Genomic DNA, 23158 nt, shown 5'->3' on the forward strand with positions numbered 1-23158 from the left:
AATCAGGTTTGTAAGGCATGGAAAGACTTAACATAGTAAATATGAAAGGTACACATCAGCTGAAAGTATCTAACTAGTAATGCTGGCATGCTTTTATTTTCACTTAATTATAAACAAAGGAAAAAGCCAATCTTATCCTTTGCTCAGACTCCTCACTCAGATAACTCCTCCCTGGAAAGCCATCAACCTTCTTGCTACCTCAGCCTATTCATCTTTCAAAATGCAATCAGATCACAGTGTACGTGCAGTACAGTGTGCTAATAATGTTTGAAGATTATTGAGCATTCCATTTCATTTTGATGGACTAAGTCACTGCCTATACAACTTACCTTTCTACTCCTAATTACTGTCATCAAATAAGACTGGGTTTCCAAGTGAAAATAATAACAAATATTTCCTATGTCAAATTCCCCAGATACTTTTGCAATTATCTTCGTAGCCCTAAAATGGACAGCGTAAGCACTCAATATCTAGGTATAGAATTGAATTCTTCTGTTAAAGTTGCCTGACCCTTATAGTCCTTGAGTTATCATTACCTCTTTTAAACTTACAGAATACCTTGTTCTCCCTATCCAAATGGTAAACAATGGGAGGACACAGAAAGTATGAACTAGCACAAACCCTTGAGCATTATACAAGCTCAATTTACTATTAAAATGAATCCCAAATAAGTGATCCTTGGGAAAGTGGTTTTATTCCAGGCATGCAAGGATAATTCAACATATTCAAATCAATAGACATGACCGACCCCATAAATAGAATTAAAAACAAAAACCATATGATCATCTCAACAGACACAGAAAAATCATTTGATAAAACTCATCCTTTCATGATAAAACTCTCAACAAACTGGGCAGAGACAGGACATGCTTCAAAATAATAAAAGCCACGTATGACAAATGCACAGCCAATTGTAACACTGAACAGGGAAAAGTTGAAAGCATCCTCCCCTAAGAACTGGAACAAGACAAGGATACTCACTGTGACCACTTCTATTCTAACAAGGATACTCACTGTGACCACTTCTATTCCACATAACTAAGAGTAGTAGCGAGAGAAACCCCAAGAGAAAAAAAGGGCATCCACATTGGAAAAGAGTAAATAAAACTATCTGTTTGCAGATAATATAACCTCATACATAGAAAACCCTAAGGACGCCTCCAAAAGACTCCTATATTTGATTAATCAGTCTCATGTTTACACAATCAATGCATAAAAATCAGTAGCATTTCCACCAATAATAACAATCAGCTCAAAACCAGATCAAGAACTCAATTCCTACAATTGCTACAAAAAAATTAAAAAAAAAAATTACCTAGAACATATTTAGCCAATAAGCTGAAAGAGTTCTATGAGGAAAACTAAAAAACACTGATGGAAGAAATTACAGATTATACAAACAAGTGAAAAAATACCCCATACTCATGGACTGGAAGAATTCGTATTGTTAAAACAACTACATTGCCCAAAGCAATCTACAGTTTGAATGCAATCCCTATCAAAGTACCAATGTTATTTTTCATAGAATTTGAAAAAATTCTAACATTCATATAGAACCAAAACAGAGCCCAACCATCACCAAAGGAGTCCTAAGTAAAAAGAACAAACCTGGAGGCATCACATTATCCAACTTCAAATTGTACTATAAGGCTACAGTAACCAAAATAGTAGGGTACTGATATAATAACAGACACAGATAAATGGAATAGAACAGAGAATCCAGAAATAAAACCAAATATCTACAATCAACTGATCTTTGACAAAGCAGACAAAACTACACCCTGGGGAAAGGATGCCCTATTCAACAGATGATGCTGGGAAAGTTGGATAGTCATATGCAGAAGAATGAAACTGGATCCCTGTCTCTCATCATTTACAAAAATTAACTCAAGAAGGATTAAAGACTTTAAAACTTAAGACCTGAAATCACAAAAATTCCATGAGAAAAACCTAGGAAAAACTCTAAATCTACATTGGCCTAGGCACAGAACCTATTACTAAGACCCCAAATACAAATGCAACAAAAATAAACAAATGGAGCCTAATTAAACTAATAATCTGCACAGCAAAAAAAAATCAACAGAGTAAACAGACAACCTACAGAATGGCAGAAAATATTCATAAGCTATGCATATGACAAAGGACTAATATCCAGAATCTGCTAGGAACTCAATTCAACAAGCAAAAAAACAAAAACAAAAACACACACCAAAAAGTGGGTAAACAATATGAACAGACATTTTTCAAAAGAAGATATACATATAAATGGCCAACAGACATATGAACTCAATGTCACTAATCACCAGAGAAACATCCATTAATACCACAATGAGATATCACCTTACTCAAGTTAGAATGGCCATTACTGTAAGTAAAAAAGTAATAGATGTTAGTGAGGATACAAAGAGAAGTTAATACTTACACACTATTGGTGAGAATCTAAAGTACAGCCTCCATGGAAAACAGTAAGGAGATTTCTCTAAGAACTAAAAACAGATGTAGCATTTGATCTAGCATTCCCACTACTGGGTATCTACCCAAAGGAAGAAACCATTGTATCAAAAAGATACCTGCACTTGGATGTTTATCACAGCAGTATTCACAATAGCAATGATATAAAAGTATCAAGCAACAGGTGATAACTGGATTAAAAAGATGTAGAATAAATGCTACATACACACACACACACACACTCACAAAGAATAAAATAATGTTCTTTGCAGCAATTTGGATAGAACTGGAGGCCATTACCCTAGGCGAAGTAACTCAGGAATGGAAAATCAAATACTATATTTTCTCATTTATAAGTGGGAACTAAACAATGGGTACATATAGCAGCAGTACAGAATGGAATAACAGACAGTGGAGACTCCAAAAGATGAGAGGGTGAGTGGAGGGTAACAGACGAAAAATTACCTATTGTGTCCAACGCACACTATTTGGATCACATGTACACTAAAAGCCCAGATTTCACTATCTAATACATACATGTAACAGAATTCACTCGGTACCCCCTAAATCTACTAAAAATTTTTAAACGGGAAAATAAATAAATAAATAAAGTTATAACCATAGCAGGTATTATTTCATAATACAGTAAAATTTATTGCACAGGTCAAGTATATACACTCTACGTTCAGGTTCATTTAAAAATAGTTATATTTATACAGGCAGCCCCCGCTTTACAAACAAGATAGATTCTGTAAGTTTGTTCTTAAGTTAAATTTGTATGTAAGCTGAAATAGGTACATTTATCTACTACCTGTAATAGCCTCCATTCGTAAGTGTGAATTATACGACAGTCAGCTGTTTGTAAATCAGGGACTTACTGTAATAATCTCTATTCATAAAATGTAAGCTGTATGTAAGTTGGATGTTTATAACTTGACTTATTATTATGCACTTATTCGTTCCAAGCTGTATGCACTTATTAGTTTCAAGCTAATTATTATTTTACATGTATTAATAATGTTTAAAGCAAAGAGTCACAGGCCTTTGCCCTTCCCACTAATCTACTCTTTCCAAAATGTACATACAAACCATTTCTTCCTATTTAAAATATAACACAGTGCTAAAAAGGCTATACTGTAAAATATGTCACATCAAGGTGTGCAAAATATTACCTGTAGAAACTTTCTTATAATACTGAAAATATATATATTTCAAAAAGGAAAAACAAAAATTACTGCTTTATCCCAATCTATTTCTCCCTTTCATGGTTTAAATTTGATATAGAATCAATAGGCAGTATTTATAATACCTTAGAAGAAATAGTAGCAAGAAATAATAACATAAATAGATGAGGTATAATGACATAAATAAGATATAAATTAAAATTTCACTATCGAAACTTCCCTGCAATCTTTAATAACAGAACTGGTTATTTTAATTAGAATTTCACAAAAATTCATGCACCATGTATTGGCCATTGTATATATTTGCTCCTTGAATATCTTGTATTTCTTTTCCTCCATAAGGTAAATCCTACATGAAAATTTGTACCAACAACTTAATATACACTGAATTTGCATATCAGAAAATTAATTAAAACTATTTTTGCTGAAATGCACATTTTAATAACATGATTCAAATTATTCTAAGGAAATCAGCCAAATGGATAGAAAAATATCGATTTGCTAATAAGAACAAAAAATGCTTAATAATTTTAAAACAATAATTTAATAATTTAATTTAAAAATAATAATTTAATAATTTAAAGGTATGAATTACTCTATAGGAGAAAATCAAATCACAGTTCATGGGACTAGAAGGCAAATGTCTTAAAATAAGATAACTTGTTTTATTCCAAGAACACATACCTCTCTTCTTTATTTATTTGATCACCAAATCCCACTGTGTTCACAATGGTCAATTTCAATCGAACATTACTTTCCTGGAGCTCGTATGTCTGAGCTTTAAGTCTCACTTGTGGACAAAAATGTGAGGATTCCTGGTCTTCAAAATTAGTATTAAACAATGTGTCAATCAGTGTTGATTTTCCAATTCCAGTTTCCCCTAAAAGAAACAAAAACATATCTTCACAGGTGCCTGGGATAGCTGAGAAGAAATGTCTGTAAACTCTTCCTAGAGTGACTTCAAGGACCCCACAGATTTCAAAAATCAGATTGTCCATAAGAGGAATACCTGCCCCGTCTGGCTCCAAGCCTTGGCACAGCATAGAAAGGAGTATATAGGCTAAGTTACTCAAAATGCTAAAGAAAACAATGAAATGTTTACAGAACAAACAAAATGTTGAAAATTAAGCTGGGTGTGGTGACTTGTACCAGCAATCTGAGCTGCTAGGGTGGCTGAGGCAGGAGGATTACTTGAGGACAGGAGTTCAAATCAGCCTGGGCAACTTAGAGAGCCCCAGTCTCCAAAAAAAAGTTTAAAGCTAAGAAAAACAAAACGAATAGAATCTAAATAACTACAGAAAAACCCTGGGGTCATGATTTCGAATTCATGACTGTAAGCATCACACTGCTTATGAAAAGAGTGAATTGAGCACAAGTAACTCTTAAAGGAACAATTCAAAGGAAGAGTTAGTGGCACTTACCCACGCAGAGAATATTGAAACAGAAACCTTGTTGAATGGATCTATTGACCAATTGATCAGGCAAACTCTCAAAGCCAACATGGCCAGACATAGTCAAGGAACGAATATTTTCTTTTTTCTGAAGGACAAGAAGAGCAGAAAAACCAGAAACAGTTAAAAAAATATTCTGACCTAAATAGGATACAGGCACACTTGAAAGGATCAATATAATTTATCAAAGAAACTAATGATTTGTAAGTGCTTAAGTAAACTTTTCAGAAAAGAAATCTGTATTCAGACACTCACGAAACACATTCTTCATCCGCTTATACAATGGAAGTCCAGCACTATTTATAATGTTAAAACACTTGAGTTCCAAAGATAGGAAAATACACAAGTAAAGGATGGATTTACTTACAAAATGGAAAGTTTAAAAGTCACTGAATATGTTTATAATTAATTTTTAAAAACTTGGGAAATTCTTACATTAAAATGTGAAGTGACGGCCAGGCACAGTGGCCCATGCCTGTAATCCTAGCATTCTGGGAGGCTGAGGCCGGTGCATTGCTTGAGCTCAGAAGTCTGAGACCAGCCTGAGCAAGAGTGAGACACTGTCTCCACTAAAACAGAAAAACTAGCCAGGCGTGGTGGTGCATGCCTACAGTCCCAGCTAGTTGGGAGGCTGAGGCAAAGGGATCGCTCAAACCTAAGAGTTTGAGACTGCTGTGAGATATGATGACACCACTGCACTCTAGCACTCTAGCCTAGAGCAACAGAAGGAGACTCTGCCTTAAAAAAAAAATAAAATAAAATAAAAAGTGGAAAAAAAAGTATGATGCAAAATTATAGATAGTTCCAGCTCCCAGTAATGGCAAAGTAACTTACCATTAACTCACCTCCAAACTAGTAACAACTATAAGTAACTCTCCCAAATCACTTGAGTGCAACCAAAGGCAGATAGACTCTGAAGTGAAGAAGATTCTGGAGAGAAGGGAACCTATTAGATAAGAGGCACATTTACGTGCCTTTTCCCCTAAGGATACTCCTCAGTTATTATGGCACAAAGACAGTTCAGGAAGGAATTAGTAGTCTTTCTGGGTTAAGAAGTCAGTGGGACATTGGAATAGGCAAAGTGGCTAGAAATTAAAGGAGAAAATTCTAGAAGAGAAGGAGTCTAAAATCTGCAAACACAACTTCCTCGAATCCTTGGCTGATCTCAGAACTACACATATACAGAGGATATACAGAGATCCCAGCAGGATGAATAGGAATTCAGAGGAGCCAAGTGAGTTTTCAAGAATGACATCTAGTGGAGAATGGTTAGAGCCTGAATTTTAAGTCTATATAAGAGTTAAAGGGTCTTAGGTGAACACCTCAGGCTTTCTACTGAAACCTTAGATGGCCACATTTTAGGAGTAGGGACCACATCCCAGAAATCAGAAATGCTCCCTAGCACTAAAGACACAACTGAAAGAGACCTGTCCTAACAAAGCCTATAAGAAGACTCAACATTATCAATACAATCAGTCCAGCAATTTAACTTCCTGTTAGACAAAGCTCAACACTGCAGAAAAATAAAATAGAATGCAGCATCTCTGTAATAGCTACTATACAATTAAAAATTTCAGAACTAGCAAATTGTGGTACATGTATACCATGGAAAACTATGCAGCCTTTAAGAAAGATGGAGCCTTTACCTCTTTCATGTTTACATGGATGGAGCTGGAACATATTCTTCTTAGCAAAGTATCTCAGGAATGCAAGAAAAAGTATCCAATGTACTCAGCCCTACTATGAAGCTAAATTACAGCTTTCACGTGAAGGCTATAACCCAACTATAGCACAAGACTATGAGGAAAGAACCAAGGAAGGGGGGAGGTTAGGGTGGAGGGAGGGTTATGGGTGGGGCCACACCTACGGTGCATCTTAGAATGGGTACAGGTGAAACTTACCAAAGGCAGAATACAAATGTCTACATACAATAACTAAGAAAATGCCATGAAGGCTATGTTGAACAGTTTGATGAGAATATTTCAGATTGTATATGAAACCAGCACATTGTACCCCTTGATTGCACTAATGTACACAGCTATGATTTAACAATAAAAAAAATAAAATAAAATATAAAAATTACAATAGGGGCTGGTCGGTGGCTCACAACTGTAATCCTAGCACTCTGGGAGGCCGAAGCAGGTTGATTGATTGCCTGAGCTAACAGGTTCTGAGATCAGCCTGACCAAGTGTGAGACCCTGTCTCTAAAACAGCCAGGCATTATGGCGGACGCCTGTAGTCCCAACTACTCTGGAGGCTGAGACAAGAGAATCGCTTGAGCCCAAGAGTTTGAGGTTGCTGTGAGCTGTGATGCTGCGGCATTCTAACAAGGGTGACAAAGTGAGACTCTGTCTCAAAAAATAAATAAATAAATAAAAATGACAACAGTAGGAAAAAGCAGAAAAATGTAATTCATAGTCAACAAAAAAAAAGTCAACCGAAAGATCTACAATGAACCAGATGCTTAATTAGCAGATGAGAACTTTAAAAAAAACTCTAATAAATGTACTAAAGAATCTATAGAATCTATCAATAAACAACTTCAAAAAGAAAAAAACTGGAACCTACTAAAAAAGATGGATATAAGTGACATGACAGTAAATTATACAGAGATATGAAAACTCTCTACAACAAAAAGCAACAATGGAATTTCTAGAATGCAAAAAAGTAACATCTGAAATAAAAATGTATTGAGTAGTAGTAACAGCAGATCAAACAATGGAAGAGAGATGTGTTCAATGGTTACTATCTAAGCTAAAAAAAAAAAAAATCACTCATAGAAAAGATAGGGCCAGGCGCAGTGACTCACACCTATAATCCTAGCACTCTGGGAGGCTGAGGCAAGTGGATTACTTGAGCTCAGGAGTTCAAGATCAGCCTGAGCAAGAGCAAGACCCTCTCTCTACTAAAATTAGCAGGGTGTTGTAGTGGCACCTGTAGTCCCAGCTACTCAGGAGGCTGAGGCAAGAGGATCCCTTGAGCCTGTGAGTTTGAGGCTGCTGTGAGCTATTATGTCACAGCACTCTTACCGAGGGCAACAGAGTAAGACTCTTGTCTCAAAAAAAAAAAAGAAAAAAAGAAAAGCTTTCTCATAGGAAAAAAATGCAAACTGGAAGACAAAAAATGATATCCATAAAATGCCAAAAGAAGGAAAAATGACAATCTAGAATTCTATATCCAATGAAATGTTTTTTTAAAAAGGAAAGCAAAATAAAGACATCTTCAAAGGCCACGGTGGCTCATGCCTGTAATCCCAGCACTCGGGAGGCCAAGGCTGGTAGATTGCCTGAGCTCACAGGTTTGAGACCAGCCTGAGCCAGAGCGAGGAGCCCATCTCTAAAAAATAGCTAGCTGTTGTGGTGGCCACCTGTAGCCCCAGCTACTCGGAAGGCTGAGGCAAGAGAATTGTTTGAGCCCAAGAGTTTGAGGTTGTTGTGAGCTATGACAGCACAGCACTCTACTGAGGGTGACAAAATGAGACTCTGTCTCAAAAAAAAAAAAGATATCTTCAGACAGATAAAATCTGATAAATCCATTGTCAGTTGACCTACATTATAAGGAATGTTTAAAGAAGTTCTTTAAGAGAAAGGAAAATGACAGTGGATCTACATAAAGCAATGAAGATCAACAGAAAGGTAAATGTGTAGGTAAATATATGTTTGCTTTAACTTTCAAAAATGTAATTGTTTAAAAGCAATAAAAACAATGTATTACAGGTTACATGTTGATGTAAAATGTATGAGAAGCATACAAAAGATGAGAGGGAGACTGGAGGTAGCCCATGAAGGTTTCTGTAGCATACAGAAAGTACTATTAGTTGAAGGTTGGGTGTGATGAGGCCTAAATCAATTTCTATTTTTTTTAAAAAAAGATAAATGATATATAGATAATAAAACAATAGTAAAGGTAAATTAGAATCATAAAAACACTCTATTAATCCAAAAGAAGACAAGAAAAAGAACAAATGAAGCATACAGAAACTTAGTTAACAAGACGATATGAATTAAAACTACACTAATAACACTGAATATCCACTCAAACAGCTAAAATAAAAAGACTGACAATGTCGAGTGTTGGCGATAATGAAGAACTGGAATGCTAATACATCTGTTAGTGCAAACGCAAGATGGTATATCCACACTGGAAAACAGTTCAGCAGTTCCTTATAAAGTTAAACATACATTACTATACAATCAATAAAATCTCACTGGAAAGTACCCAGGATAAATAAAAACCTATGTCCACATAAGGATTTATGCACAAATGACAGCAGTTGTATTCCCAATAAACAAAAACTGGAAACAATCTAGCTGTCCAATAAATGGTGAATGGATCTACTCAATGGAATACCACTGTTATATGCTACAATGTGGATAAATCTCAAAAGCTAGGTATCTAAACAGTAATTACTGTAATCTGAGTAAAAAAAATACACATTTCTTTTCAAACATTCCATATCCTTACATATGAATATGGATGGAAATGTCTCAGGGGGTAGTAACAGACTGTTAAAAGTGGTTACCACTTAAGAAAATGCCATGAAGGCTACGTTGAACAGTTTGATGAGAATATTTCAGATTTATATGAAACCAGCACACTGTACCCCTTGATTGCACAAATGTACACAGCTATGATTTAACAATAAAAAAACAAATAATAAAAAAAAAAGTGGTTACCACTGAAGAGTGGACTTTGAGGTTGAGGGGAGCAATAATTGCTTTTACAGTATATGGTGGGCCGAATTTCTGACATGGTCCCTAAGATGGATGGTTCCAGTTATTCAATCAAACTCAGGTGCTGCTGAGAAGAGATTGTGCAGATGTGATTAAGGTCCCCAATCAGTCAACCTTAGAAAGGAGGGGTAGGATGGTAAGATGGGCCTGACCTAACGAGATGGCCCTTTGAAAGAGTCCAGGCCCTTCCAGCCAAAGACAGGAAGCATCAAGGGAACTCCACATGCCAATTCTTCCTTGCTGGCTTTTAGGATAGAGGGGGCCATGTGGCAGGGATCCAAGAATAGTTCCTAAGAGCTGATAGCAACCCCCAGCCAGCAAGGAACTGAATTCTGCCAACAACCTGAGTTTGGAAGGAGCACTACCAGATGAGAAGCCAGCCAACTGACCCCGAGTAGGAAACCTGGAACAGAGAAGCCAAATGGGCCATGCCTGGCTTTCTGACCCATAGATCTGTGAGTTAACACACAGGTGCTATTTGAAGCAGTTAAATTCAGATCACTTGTTATACAGCAACAAAAAACTAGAAGGCAATGTTCTCTTTCATCTTTGAACCCCTTTTACTCATATAAGCATGTTATCTTTATGATTTTTTTAAAAAAGAATGAAGAAGCATTATGCTTCCCAGTCATAAGTCTTAAGAAGTTAGAAAAGCACTTATCAAGAGTTTTTATCTAATAAGCATATGCTAATTACATAAAAGTTGAACTAAATGGCTTCCAGGATCCTTTTTGGTTCTATAATGTCACAGGAACAAAAGAAGCTTTTCAAAAATGAGGGTGTGGTCCCATGATTTAATGCAGCTGAAGGGCTAGAGAAAATGAAACTATGAAACGGCCACTGAGTAGACTGTCACTAAAGATTACTAGTACCTATAAAGGCAGTCTCAGCAAAGCAATGACTTAGAAGGCAGATTAACAGTAATTCAAAAAGTCTGTGAGATCATAAAATAAAGATGGAAGAGATTATTACTCCTAGTGAAAGAAAAAAAGATAAAAATAATGGCACCTTGATGATCAAATTAACATTTACCCAAACTGTGGAGACCATGTCATCCATGAAGGAAGGAGGAAAAACAAGATTATAGTTATTGGAGCACAAAACTAGAGGAAATGATTTAACCTTACTGAATTATCCGTGTACGTATTTGTAATTTTCTTGTTCATTAAAATTAAAAGTTCACTATCACCAAATTAAATTTACTCCCTCTTTTTAAATATAAATCTTAATATGAATTAGTAAAAACCATCCTTGCTAACCAGAAACATTCAGAAGGCCCTTGGAAGCAACAGGTCTAATCTGGCATCAGGAAGGTATCTGGTGGTATTGCCTGACACCTTGTCCTTTGTCTGTGTGTGTGTGTGTGTGTGTGTTTGAATACCTTTTTTTTTTATTGTTGGGGACTCATTGAGGGTACAAGAAACCAGGTTACACTGATTGCATTTGTTAGGTAAAGTCCCTCTTATAATTGTGTCTTGCCCCCAATAGGTATGTCACACACGGAGATCCACCCCCCCTCCTTCCCTCTCTCTGCTCTCCCCTTTTTCCACCCCTCTCCCTCATTCCCTCTTCTCTGCTCTGCCTTTCTCCCATCCTCTCCCTCCTTCTCTGTCTGCTCTCCCCTTCCCCTCCTCCCCACTGTGTAATAGGTCATTAATTGTCCTATATCAAAATTGAGTACATAGGATTCATGCTTCTCCATTCTTGTCATGCTTTACTAAGAATAATGTCTTCCACTTCCATCCAGGTTAATACGAAGGATGTAAAGTCTCCATCTTTTTTTAATAACTGAATAGTATTCCATGGTATACATATACCACAGCTTGTTAATCCATTCCTGGGTTGGTGGGCATTTAGGCTGTTTCCACATTTTGGCGATTGTAAACTGAGCTGCAATAAACAGTCTAGTACAAGTGTCCTTATGATAAAAGGATTTTTTTCCTTCTGGGTAGATGCCCAGTAATGGGATTGCAGGATCAAATGGGAGGTCTAGCTTGAGTTCTTTGAGGGTTCTCCACACTTCCTTCCAAAAAGGTTGTATTAGTTTGCAGTCCCACCAGCAGCGTGTAAGTGTTCCCTTCTCTCCACATCCACGCCAGCATCTGCAGTTTTGTGATTTTGTGATGTGGGCCATTCTCACTGGGATTAGATGGTATCTCAGGGTGGTTTTGATTTGCATTTCTCTAATAATTAGGGATGATGAGCATTTCTTCATATGTTTATTAGCCATTCGTCTGTCTTCTTTAGAGAAGGTTCTAGTCATGTCTCTTGCCCATTGATATATGGGATTGTTGGCTTTCTTCCTGTGGATTAATTTGAGTTCTCTATAGATCCTAGTTATCAAGCTTTTGTCTGATTCAAAATATGCAAATATCCTTTCCCATTGTATAGGTTGTCTATTTGCTTTGATTGTTGTCTCCTTAGCTGTACAGAAGCTTTTCAGTTTAATGAAGTCCCGTTTATTTTTGTTGTTGCAATTGCCACAGAAGACTTCTTCATGAAGTCTTTCCCCAGGCCGATATCCTCCAGTGTTTTTCCTATGCTTTCTTTGAGGATTTTTATCATTTCATGCCTTAAATTTAAGTCCTTTATCCATCTTGAAGCAATTTTTGTGAGTGGAGAAAGGGGCAGATCCAGTTTCAGTCTTTTACATAGGGATATCCAGTTCTCCCAGCACCATTTATTGAATAGGGAGTCTTTCCCCCAGTGTTGGTTCTTATTTGGTTTATTGAAGATTAGGTGGTTGTAAGATGTTAGTTTCATTTCCTCGTTTTCTATTCGATTCCAAATGTCTATGTCTCTTTTTTTGTGCCCGTACCATGTGGTCTTGACCACTATAGCCTTATAGTATAGCCTAAAGTCCGGTATGGTGATGCCCCTGGCTTTGTTTTTATTACTAAGAACTGCCTTAGCTATACGGAGTTTTTTTCTGCTTCCACACAAAATGCAGAATCATTTTTTTCTAAGTCTTGAAAGTACAATGTTGGTATTTTAATAGGGATGGCATTAAATTGGTAGATTGCTTTGGGAAGTATAGACATTTTAACAATGTTGATTCTTCCCAGCTATGAGCATGGTATGTGCTTCCATTTGTTAATATCCTCTGCTATTTCCTTTCTTACGATTTCATAATTTTCTTTATAGAGGTCCTTCACCTCTTTTGTTAGGTGTACTCCTAGGTATTTCATTTTCTTTGAAGCTATGGTGAAGGGAGTTGTGTCCTTAATTAGCCTCTCATCTTGGCTGTTGACTATACTGAGACATTACTGTATTTTTTGATGACTTCCAGAGTCTTGTGGTTGATACCCTATCCTTAGAAGGAGTTCTAAGCACCCACCAGGTTCTGCAATGCACTCAGCAAAAGCAGTGCTAGTCTTTGTAATGAACCTGCTGAAACACTCAGGAGTTTTAATTTGCTTAATGTCAAAGACAATGAACGAAAAAGAAACTAAATAACAAATGAAAAATAAATTTTAAAAAATTATGCTTAATGTCAAATAAGATAGGAACATTATGGACACTCAATGATTATTCAACCCAGCATTGATTTTTTTCACTTGAATTAACAGAAAAGATAATTCACATTCAAGGTTAGGTACAAACAGAAGACTCTACTACAAAAGTCCATCAGCATACTGAGTAGTTATTTTTATTTATTTATTTATTTATTTATTTATTTTGTAGTGAGACTCTGTCTCACTTTACCGCCCTCAGTAGAGTGCCATGACGTCACAGGACTCACAGCAACCTCCAGCTCTTGGACTTGCGATTCTCTTGCCTCAGCCTCCCGAGCAGCTGGGACTACAGGCGCCCACCACAACGCCTGGCTATTTTTTGGTTGCAGTTTGACCGGGGCTGGGTTTGAACCTGCCACCCTCGGCATATGGGGCCAGCGCCCTACTCACTGAGCCACAGGCGCCGCCCCTGAGTAGTTATTTTTAAATCATAGAAGCATTCAGAGGACAACGTGAGATCTATTTAAAACATATACTCACTTTCTGTTCATCATCAAGCACTTGTGAGGACATACAAGTTGTTTTCATTCCCATATGAGACTGAAAGAGCTAGAAGAGGGGAGGAGGCATAAAAGTAAATAGAAGCATTACCCCAAAAACCCAAATAACATATTTACATTAATAAGAGATTCTAAGATTAATATTATCACCAAGTTTTGACTTGTAGTCCAAACTACTAAGTCATTTTAAAACTGTGGCTTTCCTACCAGATAAGTATCTGCTTAAATAAATAATATACATTATAAATATTCAACATAAGATACTGAGTAATACGCGTACACATGCAAAAAAAATTTTAAGAAATTAGTAAATTCCCAGGCGGCGCCTGTGGCTCAGTGAGCAGGGCGCCGGCCCCATATACCAGAGGGTGGCGGGTTCAAACCCAGCCCCGGCCAAACTGCAACAAAAAAAAAAAAAAATAGCCGGGCGTTGTGGCAGGCGCCTGTAGTCCCAGCTACTCGGGAGGCTGAGGCAGGAGAATCGCCTAAGCCCGGAGTTGGAGGTTGCTGTGAGCTGTGTGATGCCGCGGCACTCTACCGAGGGCAATAAAGTGAAACTCTGTCTCTACAAAAAAAAAAAAAAAAGAAAGAAATTAGTAAATTCCCATTTACAAGTAGGAAGACAAAGAACAGAAGGACACTACTTGTATTTAAAAGATTGAAAGGAGAAAATAAGCTATTGAACTTAAAAAATACCCTAGGAGCCAAGAAAGCACTCAAAAGTAGGTATGTTTCACCGTAGCATGCCGGGTGGGAATAGAAATGTTAAGAATGCTCCAAACTGGCTCGGCGCCTGTAGCTCAGTGGTTATGGTGCTGGCCACATACACGGAGGCTGGCAAGTTCAAACCCAGCCTGGCCAGCTAAACAACAACAACAACAAAAAAAAATCCAGTGTTGTGCCGGGGAAGAAAATCTCTTAAGCCCAAGAGTTTGAGGTTGCTGTGAGCTATGATGCCACGGCATTCTCCCGAGGGCAACATAGACTGTCTCAAAAAAAAAAAAAAAAAAAAAAGAATGCTCCAACTGCAGTATATTTGGGAAGGAAAGGATTTTAAGATTTAGTCAAGTACCTTAGTCGCCCAATTAAAATAAAATTATCAATGTATACAGCTCCTATATAGGCCCACCACTGTGCTAACTCTTTAAGCACATATTCTTAATTCTTACAACACATGTCTAAGCTATACGTATTATCATTCCCACATCCTAGATGAGAAAATTAGGCTTCAGAAAGGTGAGTAACGCACCCAAAATCATTATGTGCACAAGCGAGTAAACTGATCCTGACTGCAAAGCTGGTGTTCCTTCTACTATGCCAAGTTGTAGCCAGATATTGTAGTGCCGGGAAGAATGCAGTGCAAAATGAGTCCCCTCCCCTCCTGGATTCCTGCATACCTCAGCCCTCTTCCTGAGAGAGAGCGTATGTCTAAGCACATGAGCACACCCAGGCCTCCTCTGCAGCTGTCTACTACTGCTCTGCCCTGTGGTGTTTCACTGTTTTACATGACTTACCCTACATGCTGACCCAGGCCTCCTGTGCTACAGCGTTCTTCTGTGTACATTACAGCATAGTACATACAGAGGCTCTCGCATCCCGACCACAGTTACAATGAACTCTGCCACAACACACAGCTCTGCCCACAGGTGCTCCCATCACCCTGCCCCCACTGCACACATACACAACACCAGCTCGTTGATGAACACAAAGGTACTGCCTGGGTTTTCACAATTTGAAAAGGGAAATGTAGGTAATGCTACACATCAGAATCAACCTAAGGTTTTAATTTGTGTTTTTAACTGTACATATACTTCAGTTGCGTATGCCTTCCAACTGCTGCCATTCTGAAAAGCCAGCCCCAACCCCAGTCACTGTGCGCCATAAGCAGATCATGTCCCTTTACTGTGTGGGACAGAAAAGATGTGAGAGCCACTAGAAAGGAACAGTGGTGGTTACAGAAGTTTGGAGAAAGAGGAGATCACTGAAGGCAAGGGCAGTTTTCAAAGAATGTAAAGACTTTGAATGAAGTCAGAAAAGAGGAATAACATCAGATAAGGCAAACCCCTCAGCACCAGAAGGGAGATGGAATTTCACATTTGGAGAAAGAAAACAGTGGATGTAAGAATTTGGTGGGAAAAAAGAGCTCACTCGTAACAACTGCAAAGTTCCCATTAAGGAAGGATAAGAGGAACAGGTTCGGGATGACAGCTGCACAGCAACTGAGCCAACCGGAGTGCCCTCTTAAGAGTGACTTCCTGGTAAAGGCTAAGAAGTGCCACAGAGAATGTGTGGCTGGGGTCCTGTTCAGAATCCTGCATTAGATAAACTGAAAAAGAGACTGGTCCTGACCCAACATCCTACCTGCTTATGTCTGAGCACCTGTGTCTATTCTAAGATATGGCCAAAGATTTAACACTGAGACTGTGTTATTTTGACTTTTCCACTACAGAATGTTAAGGAAAATTAAATTTTTCAAAATTACTGCTAAGAAAGTGGTTTGGGGCTTTTAGTATATGATGGTAGCAGTTTGAAACTTTGGTTCTATTTCTTGGATTAACTTTGTAAGATAAAAATTGTGGAGAAGTAAAGTTAAAATGAAGCTGTTATAAAGGCAAGTCAGAATTCTGTTCTTGGAGGCCATGGTTCTGCCTGAGGATAGTCTGTAAGAAAGATTCCCATGGGAAGGATGGGTGCTGTTAGCTAGGTCCTTCTGGGAAAGAACCACCAAATGCTTTCCTGTGATTGGCTAAGAGGGAAGGACCATGCCTCCCCAGGGCCTGGGATTGCACACCTCCCCAAACAACCTGAGCTTCCTCCAGCTACCCTATGTGGTCTGGGACTTCTGTGACTCCGTAAATGCTACAGCTTTTTAAAAAGTACGTTAGACTTTGCTAGGAGTTAAGGTACTTAGCATAGGTGTTTTTCCTTCTAGAGAGTAGGTATGTAGATTTATATATATATATATGTGTGTGTGTGTTTGTGTATGATATATATACATATCTTTAAAATACAAGCTACAGAAAAAGCAAATTGATGATGTGGTAAAGTATAGGTTGGGATTTTGTTAGTCACTTACTCTTTTGCTTTGGAAAGAGATTTTGGCTGCTTGTGATGAGCTCCTGTTTCTCTGAGATGCATTCATAAGGTCAAAGGCCATGTTTTATTGCTCCTAAGACCCCAGGCCTCAGCATAGTGATTTGCACAGAGTACATAATAGGCTAGAATTCTACTAGAGATGTTTCCTATTTAGAACACCCCCCCCCCAAAAAAAGAAAGAATGAATGAATGAATGAAAAGTAGAGTGGTCAAAATAATTGTTATCTGAGTTTATTTTATGGGTTTCAGGAGGAAAGGGGTCTTTGGCTTGAAACAATAATAACTGAAGGAGCCCAAAGACTCATTATTTAAAATTATTCGATAAAATCTTCAAGTTAAAGAAACACTAAAATATATTCCAGCATTGCATGAGGCTGGAAAAAAGATTAAAAAGAAAAGAAAAGAAACATTAAAATAAAGTTAACAGTGCTGATATAAAATTTTCCTAAAAACAAGTAACACTAAGTTATTCAAGTTAACACAGAGTGGATGCTAATTACAACCCAGCAAAAAAAGGAAGAATTTAATTGACATCACTAAGATTGACAGTATAAGGTGGCAGCCTCCTGTACACGGCCTGCCGGCCTGCCTGCCTCAGAGCAGGACAGGCGGAGGGACTTAGGGTGGTCCCATGCCATCAAACATCACCTCCATTTTACCAATACCTCCAACAACTGCGAAGTCTATTACTATTTTAGTCTCAAAAGATCATCAAGATGGGAAAATTCTTCATAGCAGTTAGGGGTCCCAAGTTTATCAGAAGTTTTCAGCACAACATGGCTACTTAAAATACATACACGATTTTATTTTAAGATCACTCCTTCCCCTTAATTAGAAAATTAAGTTTTTGTGTTTCTATAAAAGAAGAAACAACAATCTGTTTCTAATTTGTGCCATTTAGTAACACTATAACCAACTTCCTCTCACGGCAGCCAAAGCAGTGTACCCCTCAGATTCTCCCTTCAAGCAACAACTTGTCCTGTGCCTACAAAGAATGTGGCTGACAGCCTCCAGCTGCAGTATCCAGGCAGTCCTAGGGGAGATCTGAGCACAGTGCACCTGGTGGGGGATATGAGGGCACTCTGCTGGGCCAACTCTGTCAGATCCCCAGTGCTCTGCAGCACTCACTGCCCAGTTCCCGGGCCTGAAGGCTTTCCTCCCCCTCTAACTTCACAGGCATTGCACCCCACTATCACCACCAAATCTTTTACCCTGTCAGCTTCCCTTAAGTGTCTGTTTCTGAGATTCTGACCAACATGCCTGTACAAACATCAGTCATTCTGTGCATCTGATAAATTCCTAGAATGTAATTCCTGGTCCGAGGTATAAACACACTGCCAAACTGCCCCTCAAAAAGTCTGCACAGGCTTACATATTAGTCTTTTTTTCCTCTGCTCTTACACAACACAGAACACTTCCGTGACCAAATGTGGGGGGAAACACCCACCAAGCAAGCAATCATTTTTGTAGTAGACAGCAGGGGGGTCCTCTAATTTAATTCCGACACTATCCACCTGGAGACAGCCTCGGATCCCTTAGGTTGAGGGCTCAGTCCCCAAGACTGTCCCCCCACTTCTGATGCTAATCGCAAACCCCAGATTATAAGACTGTCCCCCCACTTCTGATGCTAATCGCAAGCCCCAGATTATGTTTGCCTGTACGTCCAACACACTGGCTATTAATCAGGCTTCCCACAATCCCCTCCTCAGGGTTGATTAATTAGTTAGAACAGCTCACAGAACTCAGGGAAATCCTTAAGTATGTTTACCAGTTTATTACAACGGACATTCTAAAGGACACAAGTAAACAGCCAGATGAAGAGCTACATAGCACAAGGTCTGAAAGGATGTTGAGCCCAGAAGCTTCTGACCCCCTGCAGTCAGGCTGTGCTACCCTCTCCCAGCATTCCTGGGGAGCGGTGGGGTGTGGGGGGGATGGAGCTGGAAGTTTCAACCCTCTAATCCTGCCTAAGTCTTTCTGGTGACCAGCCCCAGACCTGAAGTTTCCTAGGGGCTGCCAGCCAACAGTCAGCATTTGCATAAAAAAGGCATATTACTTTGGGGATTTTAAGGATTTTAGCAATTATGTGTCAAAACAATGGGGTACAAGATCAAATATAGACTTCTCAAAATCGTAAGTATATGCAGATATCCACTTCATTATACACTGACCAATACAGAGTATTAGCAATTTTTAAACTCTTGTCAATTTGACAGACAAAAACTGACACCTTGACTTCTGACATTCTGAACATTTTTCTCAGCTTATTGGCCATTTCTGTACATTTTCATATATCAACAGTTGATGCTTTTCCCCCATTTGCCTATAAGGGTATTATTCTTTTGTTTCTTTTACTAATAAGAGCTGTTGGATATAACTCCTTACTTGTCATGTGAGTTGTAAATGTCCGTTCCTGAATTATCACTGACTTTTTCAGGTCTTCTTCCTTACATGTAAATTTCAGAATATCTTTCCAGACCCTGAGATTTTCTCTTAAGTACTTCTATGGTTTCATGTCTTACACATAAAGTTTTAAAATATTCTAGAGTCAAGGAAACCTGACTTTTTCCTGACATTGTTAGTCTGTGCACCACCAGAAGATCCAGGGATATTCAAACATAGTCTGTCTTATAGAAATGAATCTCCCAAGGGAAAAACCAGGCCCTGTGACTGGACTGGAGAAGCCGATGCTGACACAATGAGGGGAAATGACCGGAGGAATGGATCTGTCTAAAAGCAGAACGGGCTCCTGTAAAGCTGGGAGCCCCAAGGGTTCCCACAGCTACCCAGCACAGTAACCTTCAAGATGCTGCAGAGTGGGAAACAAAGATAATGATCTTCTAAAGTCCTTTTCAACTCAGATTTTATGACTACAACTTTGAGCAAAGAATGAGGGGAAAGTATGTGACGTGATAAAGAATGAAGAACAAGTCACAGAAACTGCATGTACAGACAAGTAGATTAAGAAAAGACACAAGCAAATTTCATCCCTGAGTGTCTTGTGGACCTAAATCCCAAAACTTGCTGAAAAGAAAAGCAGATGGCTCGAATTCCTGGAAGTGGGGAGTACCTTCCATGCAGGCTAGGTGACAGAAAAGTCAATCAAATAGGCAAATGAAAGAAGAGCTGAAGAAGAGGGGAAGACAGAAAAATACTCACTAAAAGGACTTGATAATAAAAATTAGGGGGGGGGGGAAGAATACTGAAGAACCAGGCGGTGCCTGTGGCTCAGTGGGTAGGGCGCCGGCCCCACATACTGAAGGTGACGGGTTCAAACCCAACCCTGGCCAAACTGCAAAAAAAAATAGCTGGGCGTTGTGGCGGGTGCCTGTAGTCCCAGCTACTCGGGAGACTGAGGCAGGAGAATCGCCTAAGCCCAGGAGTTGGAGATTGCTGTGAGCTGTGATGCCACAGCACTCTACCGAGGACGATAAAGTGAGACTCTGTCTTTTAAAAAAGAAAGAAAGGAAAGAAAAGAATACTGAAGAATCACTGTGAAGTCTTTCAACATACCTTGCTTTTCATTCACTCCACAAAGGTACACAACACTACTAAATAAGCCTCACATTTTAAGTTCAGAATAACAGTCCTCAGTCATTGTGGATCAAGCTAAATGAGTCAATACCTTGCAACCTGAATTTTAGTACAGGTGGAAGGCCTGTATACAATTAACCTGGACAAGACACTCAGGGTATAATGTGAGACAGTCAAATAGAACTGACCCACTCAGGAAGAAATGAGTACATGAATGTCCCCCCAGTAAAGATGTACATGTGCCAGTCCCCACGCCTCTGACCTTTTAAATTCCCATCCACCTTAACCCATGTGCTGACTTCCTTCTCAAACTCAAGTCACCTGCACCCAGGTGGGAATAAAGGCCAAAGTTGCCCACACAGAACCTGTGCTCCATTTCCTTTCATTCATGTTTCAGAATAATCTTTTATTTTCGGTCTTTGACCTCTCATTTAGTGCCAAGAACCGGGGGCTGAGATATACTCCGTGGGACCCAACTAGACTGGACTCTTGTTCCGAAGAGACGAAGGGAAACAGGAGGACCCCTCCAACCCACACCCAAAATTCATCCATTTAATGGTGAGGTGAGCATTTGTCTAGAATCCCTTTCTGAACTTTTTAAACTTTTCTTTCCTAGTCCTCACTCCTAACTCCTCTTTCCCTCTCCCTCCATCCCTGGGCCTCTTAAGCAGCCATAGAGAGCCCATCTCTCAGCTTCTTCTAACTTTTCTTCCCTTTCCCCACTCTGGGCCAAAAAATTCCGGTGGTCCATGCCTAACCCCAGTGAGTCAGACTTACCCATCCAATGCCCCGTGTGTGGGGACACCCTCCAGTGGCCTGGGCCACTCTTCTTCCAGCTGGTTAATGGTCAGACACGGAGACCTGGTAACCTTCCTGAGCCCAGGCTCGACCACCTGCCCCTCCTCCAAAGTTCTCTTTACATCCTCACTTTAGCCTTATTTATTTTTTTACCTCCAGTTTCTGATATGGGAACTGCTCAGTCACAGATTCCCCCTTCTTCACCTTTAAGTTGCCTTTTTTTTTTTTTTTCTGTAGAGACAGTCTCACTTTATGGCCCTCGGTAGAGTGCCATGGCCTCACACAGCTCACAGCAACCTCCAACTCCTGGGCTTAAGCGATTCTCTTGCCTCAGCCTCCCGAGTAGCTGGGACTACAGGTGCCCACCACAACGCCCAGCCATTTTCTGGTTGCAGTTCGGCCGGGGCCGGGTTTGAACCCGCCACCCTCGGTATATGGGGCCAGCGCCCTACCGACTGAGCCACAGGTGCCGCCTAAGTTGCCTTTTAACTCACCTCAAGCCTCCACGGCTCTAGCCTGACCTTAAACCTAAACACCTCATCTTTTTCTGTAATACTGCTTGGCCTGTGTACAAACTAGACAACGTCTCCCAATAGCCTGAAAATGGCACCTTTGACTTCTCGATCCTTACTGATCTCAATAATTCTTGTCAGAAATTAGGCAAATGGTCAGAGATGGCCCACATCCAAGCCTTTCTCCTCCTCCAAAACATTCCTTCTCTGTGTTTGTCTCGTGAACCATCTCAGATTTTTCTTGCATGGGTCAAACTGGCTTCCCCAGACCCATCTGAATTTCCATTGTCTTCTTTCAACCTAGCAGACAAACAACCTCCCCCCTTCTGCCCCTCCACAGCCCCCACAACTTCATTCTTACCCACAGAATTCCACCTCATGCCCTCTCTCTCCACTGCCCCCCACCCACCTTCCATTGCACGTGGTAGAGAGAGAAAAGATGGTGGAACCGGAAGAGAAAAGAAACATGGCAGACCTAACGTCCACACTCCATACTAGATCCAGCCACACCTTTGGGCCTTCCATTTCCAGACCGCCACTACCTCTATACCCACTCCAGGCGGTTGCAGGAATGGACAGCATCGCCAGGGTTCATGTCCCTTTTTCTCGCTCAGACCTGTCCCACGTAAGTCAGAGACTAAGTTTGTTCTCTACAGATCCACAAAATACTCTCAAGAATTTAGATATCTAACCCAATCGTATGATCTAACGTCGCATGATTTATATGCCATTCTCACCTCCACCCTAACTTCAGAGGAGAGAGAGCAGGTCTGGACCCAGGCCCGGATTCATGCAGAAGACCTATGCAGGATAGACCAGATCCTGCCAGAAAGCGCTAGAGCCATTCCCCAGGAGGACCCCGATTGGAATACCTCCTGGGGTCTGCTTCTGTAACCACATGGTCCAATGTCTCTTAGAGGAACTAAAAAGGCAGCCCATAAGGCTGTCAATTATGATAAATTAAAAGAAATAACCCAAAAGCAGGATGAAAATCCTGCCCAGTTTTCAGCCTGTCTCAGTGAAGCTCTCTATCACAATACAACCCTATCGCCAGAGAGCAAGGAGGGCAGACTCATTACTAACAAGCATTTTATCTCTCGGTCTGCACCCAATATCCAAAAAAAACTCCAAAAATCCCCCCAGGGCCCTCAAACACCCCAGCGAGATCTCATTAAGGTCTTCAATAACCGAGAAGAGGCCTCTAAGCAGCCCTGCCTCTCAGAGCTCCAGTTACTGGCTTCCACCATTAAACAAAACTCCTCAGGGCACTCCAGAATCCCCTGCCACCTTGTTTTAAATGCAATAGGCCCAGACACTGCAATCTGGGCAAAGCAGTACCCAAATCCAAACTCTCCCCTCAAACCATGCCCACCCTGCCGAGGT

The 23158-nt window shown here is 39.7% G+C and overlaps 1 protein-coding gene across 4 annotated transcripts in view; it reads right to left on the reverse strand.

The window, feature by feature from the left end:
* The window catches only part of SEPTIN10 (septin 10), a 74496-nt gene that overhangs the window by 27073 nt on the left and 24265 nt on the right, over positions 1-23158 (reverse strand). For 2 of the 4 annotated variants that reach the window (XM_053588122.1, XM_053588125.1), the window contains exons 2-4: positions 13816-13884; positions 5057-5174; positions 4320-4515 (exon numbers count right to left, since the gene is read on the reverse strand). In XM_053588122.1, coding sequence (XP_053444097.1) covers positions 4320-4515; positions 5057-5174; positions 13816-13884 — 383 coding nt within the window. Of the gene's footprint in view, positions 1-4319; positions 4516-5056; positions 5175-13815; positions 13885-21242; positions 21261-23158 lie in introns of those variants that run through there. The other 2 variants (XM_053588123.1, XM_053588124.1) reach the window with 2 other exon arrangements.

This window comes from Nycticebus coucang, chromosome 4 (assembly GCF_027406575.1).
Source record: "Nycticebus coucang isolate mNycCou1 chromosome 4, mNycCou1.pri, whole genome shotgun sequence".
NCBI lineage: Eukaryota > Metazoa > Chordata > Mammalia > Primates > Lorisidae > Nycticebus > Nycticebus coucang.